The 22200-nt window shown below is 44.7% G+C and overlaps 2 protein-coding genes across 5 annotated transcripts in view; one reads left to right on the top strand and one right to left on the bottom strand.

Annotated features, from left to right (window-relative positions):
* Positions 1 to 3312: 3312 nt before the first annotated feature.
* CSGALNACT1 (chondroitin sulfate N-acetylgalactosaminyltransferase 1) overlaps positions 3313 to 22200 on the bottom strand; it is a 59625-nt gene continuing 40737 nt past the window's right edge. For 3 of the 4 annotated variants that reach the window (XM_054295499.1, XM_054295500.1, XM_054295501.1), the window contains one exon: positions 20587 to 22077. In XM_054295499.1, coding sequence (XP_054151474.1) covers positions 21794 to 22077 — 284 coding nt within the window. In that variant the 3' untranslated portion in view covers positions 20587 to 21793. Of the gene's footprint in view, positions 3886 to 20586; positions 22078 to 22200 lie in introns of those variants that run through there. The other variant, XM_054295502.1, reaches the window with a different exon arrangement.
* On the top strand, positions 8020 to 21916 carry SH2D4A (SH2 domain containing 4A). Its single transcript, XM_054295504.1, has 10 exons — positions 8020 to 8268; positions 9042 to 9201; positions 9710 to 9872; positions 11899 to 11964; positions 12376 to 12511; positions 13735 to 13951; positions 14350 to 14480; positions 14884 to 15104; positions 16598 to 19722; positions 21830 to 21916. The coding sequence occupies exons 1-9, from the start codon at positions 8094 to 8096 to the stop codon at positions 16688 to 16690; spliced, it is 1362 nt and encodes a 453-aa protein (XP_054151479.1). The 5' UTR covers positions 8020 to 8093; the 3' UTR covers positions 16691 to 19722; positions 21830 to 21916.

The raw sequence follows: 22200 nt of genomic DNA, 5'->3' as shown, positions 1-22200 counted from the left end.
CATGGAGGGGCCTATGGCCAGAGGGACCATGGAGAGGGACATGTCTGCGTGGAGGCATGAGACTCTTCCATGAGACCTTTCCAGCCACGGAAAACTTGTTTTCTGCCTTAAGTGGCTTCAGTGGCAAAGCTGATTTTTGACAAATTCTTTGTGGCTGTGGCTGGTTATTCATGGGTTGAAGGAGTGGGAGGGTGTGAGGGTCTTGCTGCCGTGTTCAGGGCATGTTGGGGAGGTGATAACCCAGCTATGGTGTCCATATTCAAACTACGGTGTCATTTTCCAGCTACGGTATGCAGACCAGGCATGGTGTCTGAAAGGAATAAGATGAATGTGTCTTTACGAACAGACCATGTGAATGTGCTTGTAGATAGAGCTAGGAACTTTAATAGATAGAGAAGTAACAGAAGAAACTAATAGTTCTAGAAAATGTTACTAATCAACACGGACTGTTGCTTAGCCAAGGCCGTGTGAAATTCCTGAACCTAGAGAAAAAGAACCAAGACTTAATAGAATTATGAATACCTTTATTTTTCTTCTTTCCTTTATATATCAAAAGGGGGATGCCTGCCAGAGGGGGGTGTAGAGTAGGCAATTTGGGAAGTCTGTACCTTCCGAGTACTTCAGCCAATGGGGAGGAGGAGGAGGGTTATGTGGCCAGGAACTTAGGATAAAAGGGGGCTGAGTCTCCCAGCAGTCTGAGACCCGATAGGAAATTTCCATAGCCTCTCCCTTTTGGACACAAACCTCTGACAGGGTGGATTCATGTTCCTAACAGTGTCCCTCCCGGAGCTGACTCCCAGGACTTTCCTCAGGCAGTGTTGCTGTGTCCATCCCAGTGCAGCGCCTGGCTGGCTGCGGGCCGGGCGCTGCCGCTGCCGCCCCGGGACTGCGGGGTTGTGCCGCGGCCGCCAGGCGGCGCCGGTGCGGGGCAGGGGCGCGCCGCCGCCGCCGCTCCGCACAGTGCCCGCCAGGGGGCGCCGCCGCCCGGGGCCGCGGGGATCCTGAGGGGCCCTTCCCGCGAGTCCCGTCCCAGGTCAGCCCTCCGGCAACCCCTCCGGCCACCAGGCCTCACGTGGTTTCTTCTCCCCGGCTCTTTCCCAGAGCCACTGCCGGCAGGACGAGCCCTTCGGCCCCGCGCTGGCTCTGCTGTAACGCGGCAGAACAGCTCGAACTGGCCGCTCCTGTAGCCGCTCGTGCCCGAGCGAGCCGCGCCAGGTGTGGATCTGGATCCCCCGGGAAGACGCCGGGATGCCTGCACCGAGGAGGAGGCTGCTGCTGCTGCCTGCCCTCAGCACGGCCCTGCCAGCGCCCAGCCGGCTCAGCCCTCACAGAGATGCTGCGGGGAGCTGGCGGCTGCAGCTCCTTTGTGAGTCCCGTTAGTTTGCGTCTCCAGCTCGGGGAAGGCTCTCTCTAGTTTCTGCTTCACCTCCTTTGCAGCTTCAGGTGATTTGCTTCTGTCCCCAGTTTGTCTCAGGTTCAGCTCATAGAGTTTGTTCGTGCCTCCAGCATGTTTCAGACTCCAATTTGGTTTCACCTTCCCTGGCTTCTTTCCTGCTTCAGCTTATTTGCAGCTCCAGTTTGTTTCCATGTTCTGTGGCGCTCCAGTTCATTTCTGCTCTGGCTCATTACTGCTTGTGCTTGTTCAAATGCTCTTGGTTTTTGACAGGGCCACAAATCAATCACTATCATAACTTAAACATGAACTGACATATTTGTACGTTGTCTAAAGATGGACTAAACTTCTTGGACCGATGCAAGTGGACCTTCAGCCTCCAGTGGGATTCCCCACAGGTGCCCCAATACCGATTCCCACAAAAATCCACAAATGTCAGAAGTTTGTGTCCATAAAGGAGATAGAGGAGTCCTGCAAGTTTATTCTAATAAAGGCAGGGAGTCCCACACAAGCCCCCGGGGTTTTCTCTCTCGAGGTTTCAGAGGGTGCAGCCTCTATCCTCAACTCCCAGCCGCAGTTGCCCTCTTCCTTTCTTCATTGGCTGAGGTACTCAGAAGGTACAGCCTTCCCGAGCCGCCTACAACCTATCCCCCCTTGTACCTACTGTTTTACCCCAAAGTTCAGAAGTTCAGGTTTGTGCAGACCCACTTGTGTGTTCCAGGAGCCAAGCTGTCTGGTCTCTGCAACAAACCTGCTGCCTAAAGTTACTACAGACATAAAGACCCTTTTCAAAGACGTTAATGCCAATACTGTCACTCATCAAATTGGTTGTAAAGACATGAGCTTTCCTCTCACCACCTTGATGAATAATGGGAGTGAAGTTCCAAACAAGGTAAAGAACAAAGTGGTTAAGCAATGGAAGCAATAATCACAGGAATATGGAAGAGAGAAAATTGATGGCATAAGTTCTTGAAGGGGAAAACCACAGAAAGATAACACCCTTCTAATCCAGGATGTGTAATGATGAACTAAAAAATCCCCGGTTTTTACTGCTTCTGTAGTGAGAACTTGCCCTAGCGATGAACTTTTGCTCCTTATAATAGTAAAAACCCCACCCCAGCTCAGGCATCTCCCTCTACAAAAGGACTACTACTCACCAAGCATGGGCTATGATTTCTTGGGACATAATGGCTTTAATCTGAGGTAGAGAAAGGATGAGCGAATAACAACTTAAGCCAAGTAGTGACTTAAGTAAGACTTAACAGCCCAAGTTTGTGCCTCGGGGTGCTGGCTCTGAGATGTACCACCCAGCACCTCTTTCTGTGCAGAACAGTAAATATAATTACGTGGTTAGAGAAATCTCCTTTTTTACAGTGACTGAGTTTGGTGGAGTATCTGATCAGGTGTGTTAACCTATAGTAGCTCTCACCCTTTTCACCGCACTGTTAATTCTCTCAGTAATTTTCATACAGGGAGATGATCCAAGAAATGTTTGCACATTGTTCTAGGAGGGAAGAAACATTTCCATTGAAAATAGAGCCCTGTGGCCTCAGACTGTGTTCAGTAGCTGGTGCTATATCAAATTATTTTTCCTTCTTGTCATTACCATCCATTCTTACCTGCTACAAGATAACTGCTACACCCTCCAGCAATATCAGGGACCTATAGGGCAAGTCAGTTCAGCTCTAGGTAGTTTCAAGGTAGTTTATGTTGTGATGACTTCCTTGGTGTTGTTCTTTCAAGCATTATATGCCAGCCTTATGCAGAATCCACTACATGAAGGGGCTACAAGACGGCTGAAGAGGGGCTTTGGACAAGGGCATGGAGTGATAGGACAGGGGGAATGCCTTCAAACTGACAGAAGGCAGGTATAGATTATATAGCAGGAAAAAATTCTTCCCCGTGACGGTGTCGAGGCACTGGAACATCCCTGGAAGTGTTCAAGACCAAGCTGGGTGCTGCTTTGAGCAACCTGCTGTAGTGGCCCTGTCCATGGCAGGGGGGTTGGAACTAGATGATCTTTGAGGTGCCTTCCAACCCAAGCCATTCTATAATGCTAAGATACAAACAGGTCTGGTTCTGGTTTTTGGGGGCTGTGCTTGTGCAGTTGTGCTTTCCTTCTCCTATACCCAAGCTAGATGTTTTTCCTTCCGTCTAAAATAAAAAACAAAAACAGTAGGCTGAAGCAAAATTAAACAGAAAGAGAGGAATTAATCACTCCCCTATTTAGAACAGGATGAGGATTATAAAAAGCGCCAAAGAACAAAACAAACAAATGAGCAGCCAAACCCCAAAGCACGGAAGGATGTTTTGGTACTAACCTTGCTGGTGCAGCTGCTAACATAAATGTTTTCTGACACAAGTGCATGTCATGAACCAATGTGTAACAGTTAACCCATGGAGGCTTGTGTACTCAGAGCAAGGCTGGGGTGGTGATTTCTTTGGGCTGCACTGATTTCAGGTGGATTTTGCAATTCTGCTTTGCTTCACTTCTGAAAAAAATCAGAAATGCCTTCATGAAGTCTGGCAGAGAGCTGATGGCATTGGAGTGGCTGGAACTGGAGAAATCTAGAAAAACCTGAGCTTCCTAGTGCTGCAAGGCTTAGTTTGGCAAGTGAAAGGAAATTCATTTGCATTCTCACAGTCCAGCCTCTTGATCAGGGAAAAGAATTTCCAGTGGCTCTCTGAAACTACCTCTTACTAAACAAATAACCAGCTCCAAAGTGAAGTTCTTGATTCAAAATAATGTAGTTCGCCATTTACTGAACAAAGTGCTCTTATCTGCCTTTTAAGGGGAAAACTACTTTATGAGAATAGAAATCCTCTTAGGTCATCAACCTGTACCCTGAAGCAGCTTTTCTTGCATTCTCTTTCCTCCTCACTGTTGGGTTTGTTGGGTTATTTTAAATTTACAGTTACTGTCACATTTACAGTGGAGATGTGTGCAGCAGGTTGAGTAAGCTGCCTCCCTCAAAATGAGCACATTTACACTGTGCTGTTTGATTTCTTGGTGAAAATCATATCTGTGGAGGGACAGAATGTAAGAAAATGAAGATAGTGCAGAAGGTAGTCTCATACCTGAGGAGCTGCAGCTGTACTAATCACCAAAGATTAGGAACAGGCCTGCCCTAAAATAGGTCACAGCTGTGTCCAATAAGAAGAGTGCTACAAAAGGGTTAGCTGGTGGAGATGAGAGTTGCAGTTGGTTGTCCTGTGATGAGAGGTGGAGTTTGTTGGCTGTACTGTGGAGAAGAAGGAGTCAGTGCTGCAAGGAGAGCCCATGAGAAATCACCAAGAAGGTATCGAACCTTTGCAATATGATGACAACACATATCTATGATTTTCTGTCTGTCTGTTGTTTTCTTGGAGAAACTTCTCCTCTGCTGGCAGCGCTGATGGTGAGGACCAGGACTAGTATGGCCAGGTGGGAGTGCCTTGGGGGCCTGTTGTGTCCAAAGTGTCACCTGCTGCACACGTGAGCAGGAGCTCATGCCAGATCTTCTCAAAGCTATGGCGCTTTCATGTGTATTCATAGACTTACTTCCCCTGTTCATGGTAGATGATTTACAGGAGCACAGAGCAGAGGCTGCCCTCCAGTAGGAGATTTAAATGTTGTGTGAAGGACAACATTTTGAAGGGTCATTTAGCCTTTGAATTGTGTTTATCCTTACAGCTTTCAGGCTGAGTATCTTATACATGAGTGGCAGAGCCCCAAAGCCCTGGTTTGGCTTCCCACATCCCCCCACTTAGTTTTTTGCTATTTTTGGCTACTCCCATCTCTATTTCTCCTCAAAACCAGCTCCCACCTACCACTCCCATGAAAAAAAATGCAAACAGTAGAAAGCTTAACAAGACCTCTGCTATAGTTTTCCTGTAAGTTACCTGCTTGGAGGTCCCTGTGCCATTACTGCAGTCTTTGTCTTCACAAAGTTTGAACTGTAAATATACTATTTACTGGAACAGCATCTGCAAAACCACTTCCAGCCAGGTGTCAGTAATATGGCTTTGATTCAGATTTTGGGAACAGTATATGACTGATTACAAGGATTTCCAGCTCCTAGATCTTTATTGAAATGACTGCTGACACAGAAATATTGCAAACCTCTCGAGATGCTTATGTCATTTCCCTATGTTAAAACAGCTGGTGCTTTAAAGGGTACCTTTGGAATAGGGTACCAGCATTACAAGTCTCCTCTTACAACCAAAATTATGAGGAAATCCAACTCTGCAAAACTGCATTGGTACTGTGAAACTTGTTTGCTGAACACCTTCCATCTTGCCAACACACTGTGTGCCCAGACATGGAAAGAGGGACCAGTTTGTCACCATGGCTTATAGCAAAGCACATCAAGTTTACCCAAGTAAATGCCATAGCAAAGCCATTCCAACTCCTGAGAGGCCAGAGCAGTGTGGACATGCTGCTGCATGCGTTCTGCTGATGGATTCTCATGTGTCATGTCCCAGGAAGCTCTTCCCCCTCTATACCTGCCATCTCCATGGCTTGAGGACAGCCCAAGACCCTCTGGCTGCTGAGCTGAAAAATCTCTGCCATCAGGGGGTTACTCAGAAAGCATTGCTCAAGTCAGATCATCTCCCCTAAAAACCTTTTTTTTAAATCAATAAAGTAAGTTGTTTAAACCAAATCCTGATACTGATTTGGAACAGCAGCTTCATGTTCCTTCTAGAATGAAGTTAACATTTTTAATAGGGAAAGTATTATGTAATCAGAGAAACAAAATAGAAATGAGAAGATTTAACACCAACTCCTGGTCACTGCACACTCCCCAGGACTTGCTCCTGGCTTCTGCTGCAGACAATGCATTTCTGGGACCATGATCTGCTCCCTTGTTTCCTTGAGGTCCTTGAGGAGCAATTTGTCTCCCTGCCTACAGCTCCTCCCCCTGCTCCAAGCTCCTTTCAAGCTCCTCCTGCTGAAAGTGCATGGGGACTTCACTGGAGTGGGGCTCCAGCCAGCTGTGTCTCTGGCAGTTTTAGGGCAAGCCATATTCAGAGGCAGGAGGATGCTTGGGACAGACTGCTTGTTCCCAGCATGGGTGCAAGACGGAGAAAGGTGGACCAACACAGCAGATACTGTTCTGACAGTCTGACTTCATGGTGGCTGCTGTTGTGCTGTCCCATTTCATCTAAATAATTGTGTGCTCTGTGTGTGCTCCTTGGGAAGCTTCAGTATTGCACTTGCTGGCTTGGCTACCTCCTTTTTTGGTTTTTTTCTTGTCAGAAGCCAAACAGTCATACTTAGAAGATGCTCCCAGCACTTTTCTTCCAACATTTGGGTTCCTAGAAATTTAGTCTCTCTCCTGTAAGATGGCTAATTGATTTGACTCCATTAACTTCATTTAATTTGTATTCCTCCTTCACCCTAGCACAGGTCCTGCCATGTCTGTGTCCTTTGCATTTCCACATTACTGCCTCGATAACCCTCTGCCTCCCACCTACTGTGCTAGGTTCTGACATGCTTGTTCCTCAGACTCCCAGGATTTGTGCAGAAGGACATAAACAATACCACTGCTTTAATTTTCTTTGTACTCCAATAGAAACACTTCTCAAGAATTTGTCCAGAAAGTCCCTGCCACTTGTGGCCAGTCAGCCACCCTGCTCTGGTGTTGCACTTAATATGTGACTGTCAGCCTCTCCATGTCACCAAAAGCACTGCCAATCTCCTGATCTCCACGAGTTATACAGATAAGATAAGGAAAATAGTTGTTTTCAAGGTCTTTAGTCCACATTTCTACTTTCTCATTTGTCAGCTTCCCAAGTGACAGGAGAGCTTTCAATTTTCCAGTGAAATCTCTGTTGTAAATGTAAATCCATGAGCACAAAGCAAGGCTGTGCGGGTGTTCGTACCTTGCTAGCATGCTGTGGACGTGAGCCAGTATCCTGGGCAGGAACAGGGATGCTCCTTCTCCCCATCAGCTTCATCCTGTCAGACAATGATGTCCCATGCCAGGCTCACCACGTGGGAGGTGCATCAGCAAGATGTGCCATAGCAGGAGCTGTCTAGGACACTGGCTATCCAAATGGCCTTTCATCAAACCAGCTGCACTCCTTGTGCTCCCTTGACTTGCTGGGAGGCTGACTTTGATGGACGGGAGCACTCCGAAATTCCCGCTCCCACCTCAAAAGCAGAGTCGAAAGTCCTCCCTGTCTTTCTTTGGTAAAATGAGGCAGGCTTGGCTTTCAATCATCAAAGCTTTCCTGTTTGGAAGGAGGAGGAGCCATCTAGTCATGGGTTCATTGATTCCCTGCCCAGCAAGAATGTTTGCTTGAGCACAGCCAAGCCGCACCTCTGATGACTAACAGGCAGCGCTCTCTCTCTTTGATATACTATCGGCCAGGTTTATCACAGTATCAACACAACCTCCCCACTCCAGGCCTCGCCCCTTCTGGCCAGCTCTCCCTGCAGAGCGGCAGGGGCTGCATGGGAGCTGAGCTCACCTCTTATTCCAAGGAATCTTAACAGCAGGTTTTAAGGTACTTATTTACTTTTTTTGGTCTGCACAGGAAGTCTGAGCTAAAAAAAAAAAAAAAAAAGGAGAGAGACAGAAGTATAATTGCTCTGGCACGCCTGCATTCCTACTTCAGTCTCAGACAGGCAGACACTCTTTCTTGTCGGAGCCTGGAAGAGGATCCGATCCCTGAAGATTATCGCCACGAACGTGCGTAAGTGAAACCTGCAGCCATGCTGAAACAGATATTATCAGACATGTACATCGATCCGGAGCTGCTGGCAGAACTCAGCGAGGAGCAGAAGCAGATCCTCTTCTTCAAGATGAGGCAGGAACAGATCAGACGGTGGGAGGAAAGAGAAGCTGCTGTAGAAAAGATTTCAGCAAAGAAGCCACTGCCAAGAAAAGGTAAGTCTCTGCCTCCTGGCTGCTTCACCCTCTGGCATGTATCTGGCCTAGTCAACTGCTTCCTAGAGATAGGAAGTAATGTATTCTTAGATTAATTTCTTCTCCAAGGGACATGGCATAGGCTTATTTTCACACATAAACGAATCCACCTGCAATGGGGTAGTTTTGGCCAGGCACACAATGGTTTTTACTCCCTGGTTCAGACATTCTGTCCTTGACCAAATTGCTCAACTCCTCTAGCTGGGAAGACAGGGCTTATTTGCCCCCAGGAGATGCATCTCATTAAGTTTCCCACTAAATGGTGCCTCAGAATCTGTCTTTACCATAACCATGGATTTGAATAGCTCTCCTGAGGCACTAGACCTGATGGGCAGTTCCCACTGAAGTTCCCTTGCCAGGATTACACCAGCATGCCAGCTGCTAGGAAGATAGCTCTCTTCTCCCAGGTCTGCCTCACGTGCTCTATTTGTAAGTAGCTCACCCTCACACAGTTTGGGGAGGACAGCGGTCAGAAGTTAAGGCAAGAAAAGAAAGAGTGGTGATTATTCTCCTTTGCTCATAGTCTCAGAAATGCCTCCTTCACTGACCTGGCTCAAGGAGTATGAAAAAATTGGCAAGTGTGGGCTGCATCCAAGTCTAGTTTCTTCATGTACAGTTGCTTTTGGGGGGGCTCTGTAATCAACAGCAAATGGTAGGGCACAGCAAGAGCAGCACAGGCCCTGCAGAGAGCTACCTAGCAAACAGCATTTGCCAAAGAGCTGCTTCTTTTCCAGCCAACAGGAAGTCCGTGACATGGAAACTCGGTGCTGACAATGAAGTGTGGGTCTGGGTGATGGGCGAACATCCTTCAGATAAATCCTATGCAGCCATCTGTGAAGAGATCCAGGCACAAAGAGCAAAGCGCTTAGCGAGAGAGCAAGGCCAGGAGGGCAGGTAAGCATCCTTCAGCTGAAGGACTCCGTGGGCAGATATGGAGGAGAAGGCTTTGTCTAGGGACACATGAGCTGGTCTTCTCTGTAGGGGCTGTGGTTAGCACTGTTGTGCTAGTCTTGCTGGCAAAAGGCAACGGTTGGTTTTCTGAGAGGACACACAATGCTGGCAGAGACCAGAGACCTGAGAATTGCCCGGCTCACTGAGTCTCCTGTGACAAGGCTGCTGCGTGGGACCCTCTGCAGAGCACAGGAAATGCTGATGCTGCCACTGCAGCAGGTGATGGGCTCAGATCGCTCTGATTCACCGGCAGGTGCCCGGGTACAGCCAGACAACGGTTACTCACTGCGAGTCATTCATTTAATTGCCCACCTACCTGATCTGGAGATATAACTGCCTGTGCACATGTGGTGTGATTGCAGCTCTGCTCTGCTCACGTGCAGCCTCCTCACGAGATTCTCAGACATCAGAAAGTGACTCCCTCCTAAGTCCTCTCTCTCTTGCATTTCAGAGACACTGAATCTTCTGCGACATGGTCTCTACACCCCCAGCCAGGACTTCTGGCTGAGACAGATCTTCATGGGAATACAAAAAACACTGCGGAGAAAAAGGAGGAGCATGGGAGAACAATGACTGATATTGATACAACAGGAAAAAGCCAGGAGCTCACAAAGGTAGTTTTCCATTTTCCCGTAACTATAAGAAACATGGTTTTTGAGGTCTAGGAAGTGCAGCAAATCCTGGTTGCTGTAAATACAAATCTGAAGGAAAAAGCCATCTATGTGTTAAAGCTTTTTTTCTACCTAAGAGAAGAAGCCATATTGTTACATCCTTCCTTAAGACTCAGAAGTTCCATGTGCTGTTCTCAGCTGGGATAGATCTGCTCTGCACCAATGGATAAACTACTCTGAATTGCTTTGCTTCCATTCTCTGTGGGTAAAACAAGGGGTGCAGTACTTTCCCTTCTGCACCATGGCTGGTTTGAATGGCTTTTGGGGCAAGACCAGGATTTTTAAATGGAACATCACAGCCCTCAGCCAGATCACTTACTTTTATAAAAGACCAAATGAAGATAATTTTACCAGCATCATCTGATGTGCATATTTTAGGTGTTTCTTGGGGTTTTTTGTCTTCTAATACAGAAAACAGCTTATGACATTGATAACACAGGACAGCTCCAAATGCAGTAATACAGTGCCTGCATTCCTGTGGTGTTTCATTACAGAAATATTTTTTCCAGCAATAAATACATTTGTGCTTTTAAGCTGTCTACAAAAAGCCATTTGCAGAGGAAGGAAAAAAATAAAGACTTAAATTAACTACCCGTGCAACTACAGTTGAACAAAAGGAACAGGACATCCTGCCAATTTAATGGGAGAAGTCCTATCTCATTCTGCATTTTCATTCAGCCTTGAATGAACTTGTATGAGTGTATATTCTTTTATCATACTGCCACTCTATACTTGGGTAAAAAAAGTATGACAGCAGAAGGTTGGGTTTTGGCAAAATGCTCTCCTACTGCTACCAGAATAGTGAATGGAATTTGGAGTGACTGTCTCCTTTATCAAAAGCCTCTGAGTTACATGGGGATTTTCTCTGCACTGTTTGCTGAAGTTGAGCAACTATGTGGGAGGTTCTTGTTTTTCAAAGGAACTTATTAGTCAAAACTGACTAAAAAAGTCCAAAACAAAGCAAAAACAACCCCCCAAAAACAAACAAGCCACCACCAAAAATCTATCCCTCTTTCAAAATCCTGCACATGGGAATAGATGGGGATTGTATATTTTCCTTTCTTTTCTGTCATTATATTATTAGTAAATCTTCCCAGGTTTCTGGGGCTTTTGCTGTTAGAAGGAGGGCTCCAGACTGAAGTCTCCTGTTGTATTTTCTAGGCCTGAAGAGAGGCTTTTTCCCACCTCCTGCATAAAATGTCTTCTCTGAGATCTAGTTTGTGGTATTTACACTAGTTGCCACTTAATCTGAGAGATCCTGGTATCACGCTGCAGAGAATATGGCTGATCTACAAAAAAAAATGCTGCTCCACAGACATTTGAAGTTCCTAGTTTCCTAAAGAGGAGAGGGAAATTGTAAAGCCATGTTCATATTAAATATTAGCCAAGTAGGTGATGGAGCTAAAAGGAAGTGTGACCTTGGTAAGCAGACTAGTACAGTTAACTCATCACTTGTACTGTGGGAGGCAGTCGGGGGCTGATGGGGAAGTGGGTGGGTGTTTACTGAAAGCCAGACCTAACAGTTTGTCTGCAGAGGCAGCTCTCAGCTGGGCTGGTTCTCAGGGAAGAGAAAACACGAAATATCCAGCCAGTTGGATCAGTTTGTCAAGTAGGAGTTTGCAGCAAATCCAGCCACAGCTGCAAACATGCACAGGCAGGTAAAGCTGTAGACAGCTGGTTCTGCAAGGGATTGCTTTAGAGGAAGGGAAGAAAGGGACTACTCCCTGGGAGCACTTGTGAGCATTGCTTAGCAAATCTAGGCATGCTTATGGCTACCCCGACACCCCTGAGTTCTCCTCCTGTGGCATGTTTGGGAAAAGCCCCACAATGTTTGTCAGAGCAGGCTGGAAAAACTTGTTAACGAATGTCATATAACTGCTTTTGCATTAAGCACCTTTTGCACACAAAAAAAAAAGAGCAATTGTCCTAATGTCACATTTATTTCTCACCACTCTTTTGCTCTGCTCAGAGAGGAGCCAGAAATGTTCACCAGATGCTGGCGGATTGCCATGCAAGGAAGCAGAGTTTCCAACAGGTAAGTGGCAACCTATGGTGCTCCTAACACATTGAGTGGTGTCAGTGCTTTATCCTAGAGTCCCAGTCAGCTTCAGAGCCTCATATGAGCCAAGAATGTTCTCACCTTTTGGACCAGTTTTATCCAGTATTGCTATGTTCCTCATGCATGGTGTGATGATTTGAAGATGATGCAAAGCAGGCCAGGCTGGCAGATTGGGGAGTAGCACAGGGAGATGCTCCTGATGATTTTTGGTGGGCTGTTTTCCCTTCCTGCCTCAGTTGTTACCTTCAGTAAAGACAGAGGGTCTCTATATTGTTGAAATTGGAGGGATTCACTGTAAAGGACAGAGCTCCCAGTATTTCAAGGCTAGCTAAAAAGTAGGGCTAAAGCTTGCCTGAGACAAAGCTGAACATACTGTTTCTTTCATAGATGAAGGAAGCACAGAGGAAAAATTCAGAAGAGAGAACAGCCCCCCAGAAGCCAACACCACAGAGCCACTCCAGCACAGAGAGCCAGAGAACACTGCAGAAAGCGGATGAGAATGAGCCTGAATGGCAGGAATTCTGTAAGATCTTAAAATTACCTTTTCCTATAGGGCTTGAGAAATCCTAGGTCTCTGTAGGATCATGTCAACCCTTCCCCTGCCATACTAGAACTGAATAATAGGTCAGAGGGTGGAGAGTATTGCCAAGAAGTACAGCACTGTATTATCAGAATATTTCTGAGTCCACACAGCATTGAGACTAGAGCTGGGCAGGGAAATGGAAAACTTTTCCAATGGACACTGTGTAAAAACAAGCAACAAATAGGAACCACATGAGTATAGCCAGTACAATTAATTTTAGACTAGAAACTGGCCTTTTGTAAGACTTTGCAGTAACTGCTCTTGAGAACAAGGGTAGTCCTCAAGAGTAACAGGGACTAACAAAAAGGGCTTCCCTGTCATTTAAGCATGATCCCACCCAAGTAAAGCCCTTCTGCACTGTCTCATGTAATGAATCCTAATAATAGAAAGGAAAATGGCAAGTAGCATGAGACTTGCAGTAGTAGCCATCACTGCTGCCAAATGCTTCCTGAAGGAGAACCTGATGCACTTTTCTTCCCAGTTCCTCCCCTGCTGCTCAGTAGATGGCAATGCTGTACCACTGGTTGTTTCCACTTCAGTCTAGGGGTTTTATTTTTCTGGCTTGATTAAAAAACTGGTGACTGTAGAGCTGGTTACTCATACAGACTCCAGGGAGAGATGGACCTAGACAATAGGGGCAGTTTTACAGGGAAAAAACCCAAACAAAAACACAGTCATGTTCTCCACTTTCTATAATAGTTTCAGCAAGGCTCCTTCCCACCCTCCAGAATTGATTAGCACTTTCAAATCCTTCAAATGATTGATTTGGGGTCATTTCAGCAGCTTCAACTCCAGCAGCTTCAAGCTCTGCCCCCCTCCAGCTTACATGAAAGGCATTACAGAAATCCATGTCTGAACCAGGAGTCAGTATCTGAAACAAAACCAAGAAGTCTCTGAGTACAAAAGGACCTGGTACCGAGAAAAAACACACAGATTTTGAATCTTGTCCCACAAAAAAATTGGTTTTTAATCTTTTAAAGGAATAAAAACTATACCACTTAACACATGGGAGAGGCGTGGCAAATGGTCTCACAATTGAGTGACTCTTTCTGCTTGTGGAATGGATTATTCTTACATTTCAACAAGCAGGAAGATGGCCAAAGTGTAGCAAGCTTTAAACTTGCTGCTTGTTCGCTCCTGTAGGACTCCTTTTTTTGTTCCAGTGCAGAAATCCAAGGCAGCAGACGAGAAGAGACGCTCCCTTGCACGGCAAGCCCGAGATGACTACAGGAGGCTTTCACTGCAGGGCATCCACAGAGGGAAGCAGGCAGATATTTCCAAGGGTGCCACAGCAGGAGATCGGCGACCACTTCAATACCCACCTCTCCCTCCCAAGCCTAAACTTCTTCCTCCTGCAACAGCAAATGGGAGAGCAATTAGGTAAGGAAGTCCCTGTGCACTGTGGAAAGGAGAAGGGATGAGATTCTTTTGCTCTAGCAAGAGATGGTTGAGATTGTTGTCTCTCTTCCTTCTGTGGAATAGACACCCAGCAGGGCAAAATACAGAGTCTAGGCTATATTCCAGCCTGGGGTGTGATGAGGCCTTCAGGTGTTCATTCCTGGAGGGTAACAGGTTTAGTTAGTAGAGTGTCTTAAGTCTAGAACACAGCCCCTATGATGCCAGATGTCCACTGAAAACTGTATTCCATACAGCTGAACTGGTGTAAGCTGCCTGTTTAGGGCTGGTCTTAAAATTCTAAGCAAAACGTAAGTCCCATGCAGAGACTCAAACCCTGTCTTTTTGAATCTGATGCACAAACCAGAGGTCTTTTTTAACAGGAAAGAGGGAGTCCAGAGGACAATCTCCAATTCCACAGAAGAAAGCATCATCAAGTGGTTCAAAGAGGAGCAATTCCCCCTCCGAGCTGGCTATCTGAAAACCACAGACACAATAGCACCTTGGTTCCATGGTGAGTCCTGGGAATTTCCACCCCAACCCAAGTGCTTAAGAAGTTTTTTTTTGCTGACATGGCTGCTAATATGGGCTGGGCTTGGGAGTAAAGCTCCTACACTGGAATCAACATTCAACAACTGCAATACCATTCTCTCTCATAACACAGCAACAGTCCTTTTGAGCTGTCCACATTTGCTGTTCATTGTTGGTCAAGTGTGGCACAGTTAACAAAGAGCTGTTGGCCATGGCCTGTTACTAGCAATGGCAGCACTTTCTTTTTGGGCTACTGGGCAAGAAAACGGTGGAAGGGATGAAAGTGCCATGGACTGGTTTTAAAGCAGATTTCTTGTGAGAACTGTTCTGTCCAATCCTGCACAAATGCTTTTCTCCCTTCAGTTTTGTGTTTTGGTTTTGAACAGGTATCCTAACCTCTAAGAAAGCAGAAGAGCTTCTGAATAAAACACTACCAGGGAGTTTTCTGATCCGGGTCAGTGAGAAAATCAAAGGCTATGTGCTCTCCTATCGGTCTGTGGAAGGATGTAAACATTTCCTCATTGATGCCTCCAGTGATTCCTACAGCTTTCTTGGAGTGGACCAGCTACAACATTCAACACTGGCTGACCTTGTCGACTACCACAAGGTGAACATCTGGCAATGCATTCACTAATAGCTTAATTGCCTCAGGGCACTTCAAAATAAGACAGACTAGATTCAGTTGCTTTGAAGTCAGTAACTAGACCCATTTTAACTGCTGCTGGGTACCCTGTGTGATGCTCCAAAAGGGTATATCAGCCTGGGCTGACTGGTACAGGCCAGGTGACCTAATATATCTCAGGTATCTTAGATTTGATTCACTCACCCTCAAGCACATAGAACACCTTGCATGCTGGGCCCAAGTTACTTACAAGCTGCTTAGTAGAAATGTTGATGAGAGGTGACAGCATACTCATACAAACTCCTTTCTCTTCTCTCCATGGTTAAGAGGCAGTGGCAAGTTGGGTAAACACAAAATCCTGCTTACCTTCAGCTTCAGCATGAAAGAGAGCAACATATCCTTATTATCTCAAAGCAGACAAGGGGTGGTACTGAGCAAAGGTAAAATATAGAAGGGAAGGAGGAAGGGTTGGCAGGCTCTTGCAACAATAACAGTTGTGTTTACCAGCACTGACTGCAGTTGCATGGGTTTCTGGGAGAGCCAGGTGGATTGTTCATTTGTTTACTGTAAGATCTGCCCAGGGACAAGTCAATAATTTTTCTCATAGTTTCATTTCAAGTCCCTGTTTCTTTTAAATAAGTGCCTAACTTAATGCAGACATGGTAAACAAACTGGACATGAGAACAATAGCTATACTCATTTGCTCTACAGAACTTTACCTGGACTGCCTGAGCTTGCTTCTTGCATGATTTTCACAGTTCAGGCTGGAAGTATTAAAAGCAGGAGTTATACAGCTACTTGTACCAGAGCTAAAGGATTTAAAGCTTTGCTGTGCATAGCTACATTGAATATAGAGCCAAGGCACAGTCTGAATCCTGCAGCTCCCCTGCACTACAGCACATGTGGGCAGATGAACCCACTCTGCCAAAGTGCCCCACTGGGTTCTGCTTATCACCTACCAGGTGAGCATGAAAGAAGGCAAGTTCCCACCATGCATCTGTTGCTAGGATGGAGAATGAGATTGGAAGCACAGACTGTACTTAGAACAAGACTTGCCTAAGCAGAGGATGTGTGCTCTCTCCAGAATCTACCCTTGTCCCACCCACGAACACAGTCAGAAGCACAGTTCACAATCCCTGGTCCTGCTCTACCTGCATGCTGCACATTCCTGGCTCTAGCACTTTCTAGGCAGGGCACCTCTCCATGTCAGAGAAGCTGTAGTTTTCTCAGGGATGAGCACAGCTCTTTCCTAGAACTGCCAGAGTTGTCACTGAGTTATGGCACAGAGCACATTGTGTTATGAAGACAGAGGGCAGAGGGCCCTTCCCTGAGTTCTCCAGGAAACTGAGCTGTATCACACAGTGGTGGGAACACATCCACAAAAGAACAGAGGCAGAAAGACTGCTGTCCACTTTGTGCAGTTGTGACAGGCAGGATCTGTTTGAAAACTGGTGTCTGATCATATGCTATATTAACAGGACGAACCCATCACTTCCTTGGGGAAGGAGCTGTTGCTTTATCCATGTGGCCAAGAAGACCAAGAACCAGATTACATCTCTCTCTTTGAGTAAACCTCCCCATCTTGTTGGGCAGCCCTGGACTTGTATTCACAAAGGACTTGGAACTGGACTTGGAACTAGAGCTGCTGATACTTACCTGAAACCATCAGTGCCTATATTTTGTATCCTTCACAACAAAGCAGTAGGAGCATAAGTACTGTGAGCTGCAGGATGCATCAGCCCAGCAAGCTGCAAACGTGGATACATCCCACAAGATGGAGAGAATGAGTTGATGAAGTAATCCATTGATCAGGGAGATACTGCCATGGATTTTCGTTGGGTTTTTGAAGGTTTCTTGGGGGACTTCTGTATTCAAGCTGCCTTTTATTCTTGAATGCAAGGTTCTCTGGGAAATAGATTAGTACCTACAGTTGAATGAGATTATAACCTTCCCAAAGGCACAAAACAGCTTGGAGAGGTGAATCAATCTTGATATGTCATTTGCAAAATGTGAAGCTTAATTCAATTAAATGCTGTGTCCTTGGAAGGAAGGATGTTCAGCCAAACATGCAAGCAAACCATGAGTGCCTTTCAGTGAAAGGTGCTCTCTGTGACAAGAGATTGGCACACATGAAGACTGCATTTTTTAAACTCCTCTAGCCTCTGAATATAGATCCTCACTCTTTTAACCTGTATTTAACTCCCACACAGGCCTTTCTGCATTGAGAGGGATTATCCTTTTTGAAAAGGAAAAGAGATGGGACAGAGTCATTTTTATGAGTGACAACCACATGTACAGAGCCTAAAAATGTAAGAAGGAACACCTATATCAGTATTAATACAATATTACAGAAGAGTTTTTGCCAGTAAAGGATGCTGTTTTCCAAAATGGAGCTATTTATTGCAAGTTGTGTCCCAATTACTGAGATGCCTCTAGTGCAAACTTCATTATAGAACTTGTTCTTTCAACATAATGTTCTTTTTTCTTATCTGTTACAATGCTCTTTACATACATCATTCAGAAGATTGGGGGAGAGCTTGGAAAGAATCACATAAGAAATTAGTCTTCATTCAGGTTCCCCAATGTTGTTGCACATGACAAACTCTGCAGCTGAAGGGTCTGAATCTGGAAACATCATTTTATAGAGGCACAATCCTCAAATAGTGAATAAGAGTTGGTCTTGTTTCAGTTGTTTACCTCTTTTTACCTGTTCTCTTTTTTCTGTTAGATCAGGGCTACTCAACTTGAAGAAGCAGTCAAAACTTTTCAGTTTTACATTAATTTGGGTTTTGCAGAATACAGATTTAAAGAAATTATGATTATCTGGTCTTAAAATTTACAGCTATGCTGACAGGCAGTTTCCATTCCAGGAAAGAGGGGATAACTACACTCCAGTTACAGCAAGTGTCACTTGCTAGAAATAAAGCCTTAATGTAAACTGAGATTCTGAATGTAAAGACACTCTGCCACTGCAAATGACTTAATGAGCTTCTTGAGCAATATATCACATGTATCAAAGAGATAATTTCAATATAATCTGTATCAATCATGAGAAAGGGTGTTAGATTATTAGTAGGGGGGAAAACATCCCTCCTTCCCTCTTTATGAACTGTTTCTTTTAAAAATTTTGTCAAAATGAAAGGTCCTTCAGAAAAACATCTGTTTTCATGTGAAGAACATGTCATAGCTGATATCTTGCTGAGACAAATTGTGAAGGGTTTTGCAGACCATTGGGCTGGTAAAGAGGGAGGAGAAGTATGTTCTAAAAAGGCATTTTGAGACTCAGGGTGTTAACTTGCAAAATAGGATGCAGGCCAATCTGTCATGGACATAGCAGAGCATAATCAATTTTAGCTCTAAGATCTTCAGTAAAACTCCTCAGGGTTTGACCTGCTGACAAGTGGACCAGTAGATTCACTACCTTTATATTAAACTACTTATTTGCAAATATTATCTCAGTACAGCCCAGGGAAAACCACTATCCATGTTCACCTCACCCCACATGTTTGAGTCATGCCTTGGTTTTTCAAAGACCCATTTTTCTGCTGTGAGGCAAGAAACATGAACATTTAGATGACTAGACTGACTGCAAAGGCAACCACCTTGCTAGAACAGATCCCCTTAAGACTGGTTCTTCTACTGCTCTAAATCCAGTTACCCTGAAAGTCTGTGGAGCAAGGATGTCTTGCAGCAGTTGAGAATCTAGGGTGATGACATACCTTTGGGAATTTTCTCTGTAAAATCTTTCCTTCAAGGGATGCTGTGTAAGGATTACAAGAGGAGTTTAATTTGCAAATTGCTTGCTGGAGAGATCGTGAATCCTGGAGGAGCATGGGAATTTGTTTTTGCTCTATGCCTTCAGCCAGTGTGCTGCAGTCATCACAAAGTAAAGCAAGGAGTCCCTGGATGGCCTCCCCACCTGCAGAGGGCCATCTTTAGTCCCTCCTCAACCAAGATAAAATCAGTTGTCATTCTGAGAAAGATCACAAGCTGGTTTGGGGACAAGGAAAGTAGACACCTTCATAACAAAATCTATTGTTCTGTTGACTGTTCTCTTTGCATTTCACCTTTTTCTAACTGGGCTGGAAGATCTGTTAGAGCTCCACTTGGCTGGCAGAAACATGAGTAACAGCAGCTTCCCTTTCTCGTGCTGTTCCTCACCTCTCCTGTCAGTGCAGCCTCCACCTCTAAGAGAGCCCTGACAGATCTCTGCTGTGATTAGATTGCCCTGCACATCACCAATGACTGTGGGCTGGATCTCTCCATCACTGATACCATCTCAGCTCTTGCCAGACTGGCTTCTGCAGCCAAGGAAAGAAACTACATAGACAGTATTGTTCCTGGCAAGAGGAACAGCATCTCTGTGGAAAAGGACATACATGAAAATCACAAAGGTGCTATTTAAAAACATAAGTTGTGAAACTCTGACAGGATCTGGATGATGTGCTTGCAAAGTAATGAAGTTCTGAATTTACAACTGCCCAGTGCTTAGAACTGGAGACTAATAGAGGCTTGAAGGGACCTCTGGAGATATCTGGTCTAGTTCTGCTCTACAAGTGTGGCTCAGGGAAGACTGAATAAAACAATTGTGGAAATAGTTAAGGTGAGGCTTGGCACAGGTCATGATTACAAAACTTTCATAGTATACAACACCCAGTTTCAAATTCAGGTTTAAGTGGGACTGTAGGAACAACTTTTGCTTTGGACCAGCTGCATAACCACACTTTGATATGCAGTCAACAAGTCATACCTGTCTCCTCCTATTGCATAATGTTTGTAAAGTTACTTCATCAATACAAAGCCCTTTATAAATAATTTATCATGTGTTCTGGGAACAAAGCAGTTCTTTGGAGGATCTACTTGAGTGATTACTGAAGTTTCTATGGTAAGTGATGTATTTTGGGGTTGAGGTTTTGAAGTATACAAAGTTTCTATTCTTTTTTATTTTTGCAGTGTTTTAGATACTTGGTGATTTGCAGGGTGAGTGCAATGCAGATCCTTTGCACCAGTAAAAGTCAAACACATATAAACCTGTCCAAGGAAAAGATACTTATAGCAGCATGGTCTCTGTCTGCAGAACCTTCATGCAGTGCTTTCAAAAGAGCACTCTTCCTACTGCACAGTGCACAACAAAGAGTTGCTCATTCATTGTTCAGTGCTACCTTTCTTTCCCCCAGCTTTTACAAGCCAAAAACCAAATTAGAATCTGGTTCAGACTACCTTGAATTAATCTGAATCCAAAAAACAAAGAGGCTGCTCAGAGAAACAGCATTTAGGTAAGCAAATGGGATTTACAAGCCCGTGCAGTTTTTGTTGACTAGTATATATTAAAACTGTAAATAGCAGTCAGCATTAAAATAAAATGCTTTATAAGAGCAGTAACTCAAACTTTCAACAGTTTTAGGTAATTGCCAGAAAAACTATCAAGAAGATTACTAATTTTTACAATTCGTACCTATAATTATCATAAGAGAATTTGCAGGGTCCACTAGTCCATCACAAAAATTTATTTTGTTAATTACAGAAAGCTTTTTATACCCTGGGCAAGACTCTGTATTTGGTTTAGAAGAAATACTTTGGCATAAAATCAGAAAATGTTCATCACTGTTGGTATCTGGCATTTGGAGTTTAAAGCCTCCTGCTAAATCAGTACTGCAAGTTGGTATGTATTTCGTTTTCTTCAGCATGATAAAGCTTCTGCCTTCCAGTGCCCAGGTTGTGTAGAAAAATCACTTATCTATTCCAGTTCCCATCCACAGGAACACAGATCTGCAGAGCGTTTTCCAAGCATTGGAAGGTTTACTATTTCCTACTAAGGCTAGAAGTAGAAAACCTGAAGTATGGCAAAATAATTCTCAAGCCAAATGAATTTCATTTAAAAATAAATCTTGAAATACATACAACATTCTAAAGCAGAAATACACTATGTGATTCACATGATACAGATGTGGCTCATTGCTTTTGGCTCACTGTCCACAGAGGAGAACAAACAGTACCCTCCAGTTGATGGTTTTTCAACCATCACACTTGACCAGTAAGATTTTCTCTTTAAGTTTAGAAAGCACTTTCTGAGAAAGCTCTTTCTCTGGATTAACTGGGAATGGCCTGTTAATGCACTGCTGCTGTGCCCCCATCCCAGCCCCTTAAAGAAAAAGTATTTTTGGTCACTCCAGCTTTACCACGGTTAACAATCAGATGTCCCCAGAGCAGGAGTCCCTGGACTTGTTAAACAATAGCCCTTTTTAGATATGTCAAGTTAGATGTAGGAAATAACTCCTAATTATTGGCCCACCAAAAGATCAATCCTTTCAATAACTGTACACATCTTACAAACATTTCAAAGGAAAAGCACATCCATTTGTTAGTGTGAATACCACACTGGTCACATAATAACATATAATGTTCATTGTCTCTTATGATGTGACCTTGAATTTCATCAAGTGTTCAAGTCTTCCCCAGAAGCAAGTGCTGAACAGTCAGGATAGTGGAGTACTTAAAAACCTCTTTAGAATAAAAACAAAAGTATGGAGGACAGATGCTTTCCCTCTGCTTTTCCTGCCATCCTGCTGGAATCTCCATCCTCTTTCAGTCTCATTCCAACTTTTCTGATTAAAACCTCTTTTCCAAAACACCCCGAAGTCCAGTTCAGAGGCTTTCAACCTCCCTTTCTAGATTCACATCTTCTTACTGCTCAATTTCTGTTTTTGCAGGTGTGTTTCAATCTCTTGCTTGAAAACAAGCATCCCAAGCTGGCCATGGGAAGCCTCATTCATGGCCTTGGACTGCATGCACATTTTGTACTGCTCCGGAGTCAGCTCGTCCAGACACTGCTTTTCATGCCACAGATGGAAGAGACCCCTGACAGGCGTCCGGATCACCATCAGGTTGCTGTGAAGGTACTTGCGGTACAGATGCACATCTTCACCACCCCAGCCTTTAATGTCCAGGTCAAAGCCACCTGACACAGACAAAATTCAAAATACAACTAGAAATCTGTTAGCAAACTCAATGCTATTAATTGTACTGCAGCTGTTTTCTGATTCCAGTCAGCCCTTTAAAACACACACACTTTCTGTGAACA

The sequence above is a fragment of the Melozone crissalis genome, unplaced genomic scaffold (assembly GCF_028551555.1).
Source record: "Melozone crissalis strain CALT ecotype California unplaced genomic scaffold, PUWL_Pcris_2 ptg000006l_1, whole genome shotgun sequence".
Lineage (NCBI taxonomy): Eukaryota > Metazoa > Chordata > Aves > Passeriformes > Passerellidae > Melozone > Melozone crissalis.
Note: the sequence above shows the minus strand (reverse complement) of the source record. Positions and strands in the feature narration are given on the sequence as shown.

Bases quoted from the DNA above. Each gene is read 5' to 3' on its own strand.
- SH2D4A (XM_054295504.1), top strand. From the start codon at position 8,094: ATGCTGAAACAGATATTATCAGACATGTACATCGATCCGGAGCTGCTG. The intron at 9,873-11,898 runs GTAGTTTTCCAT...TGCTCTGCTCAG, and splicing joins AAAGCCAGGAGCTCACAAAG to AGAGGAGCCAGAAATGTTCA. The intron at 14,481-14,883 runs GTGAGTCCTGGG...GGTTTTGAACAG, and splicing joins AATAGCACCTTGGTTCCATG to GTATCCTAACCTCTAAGAAA.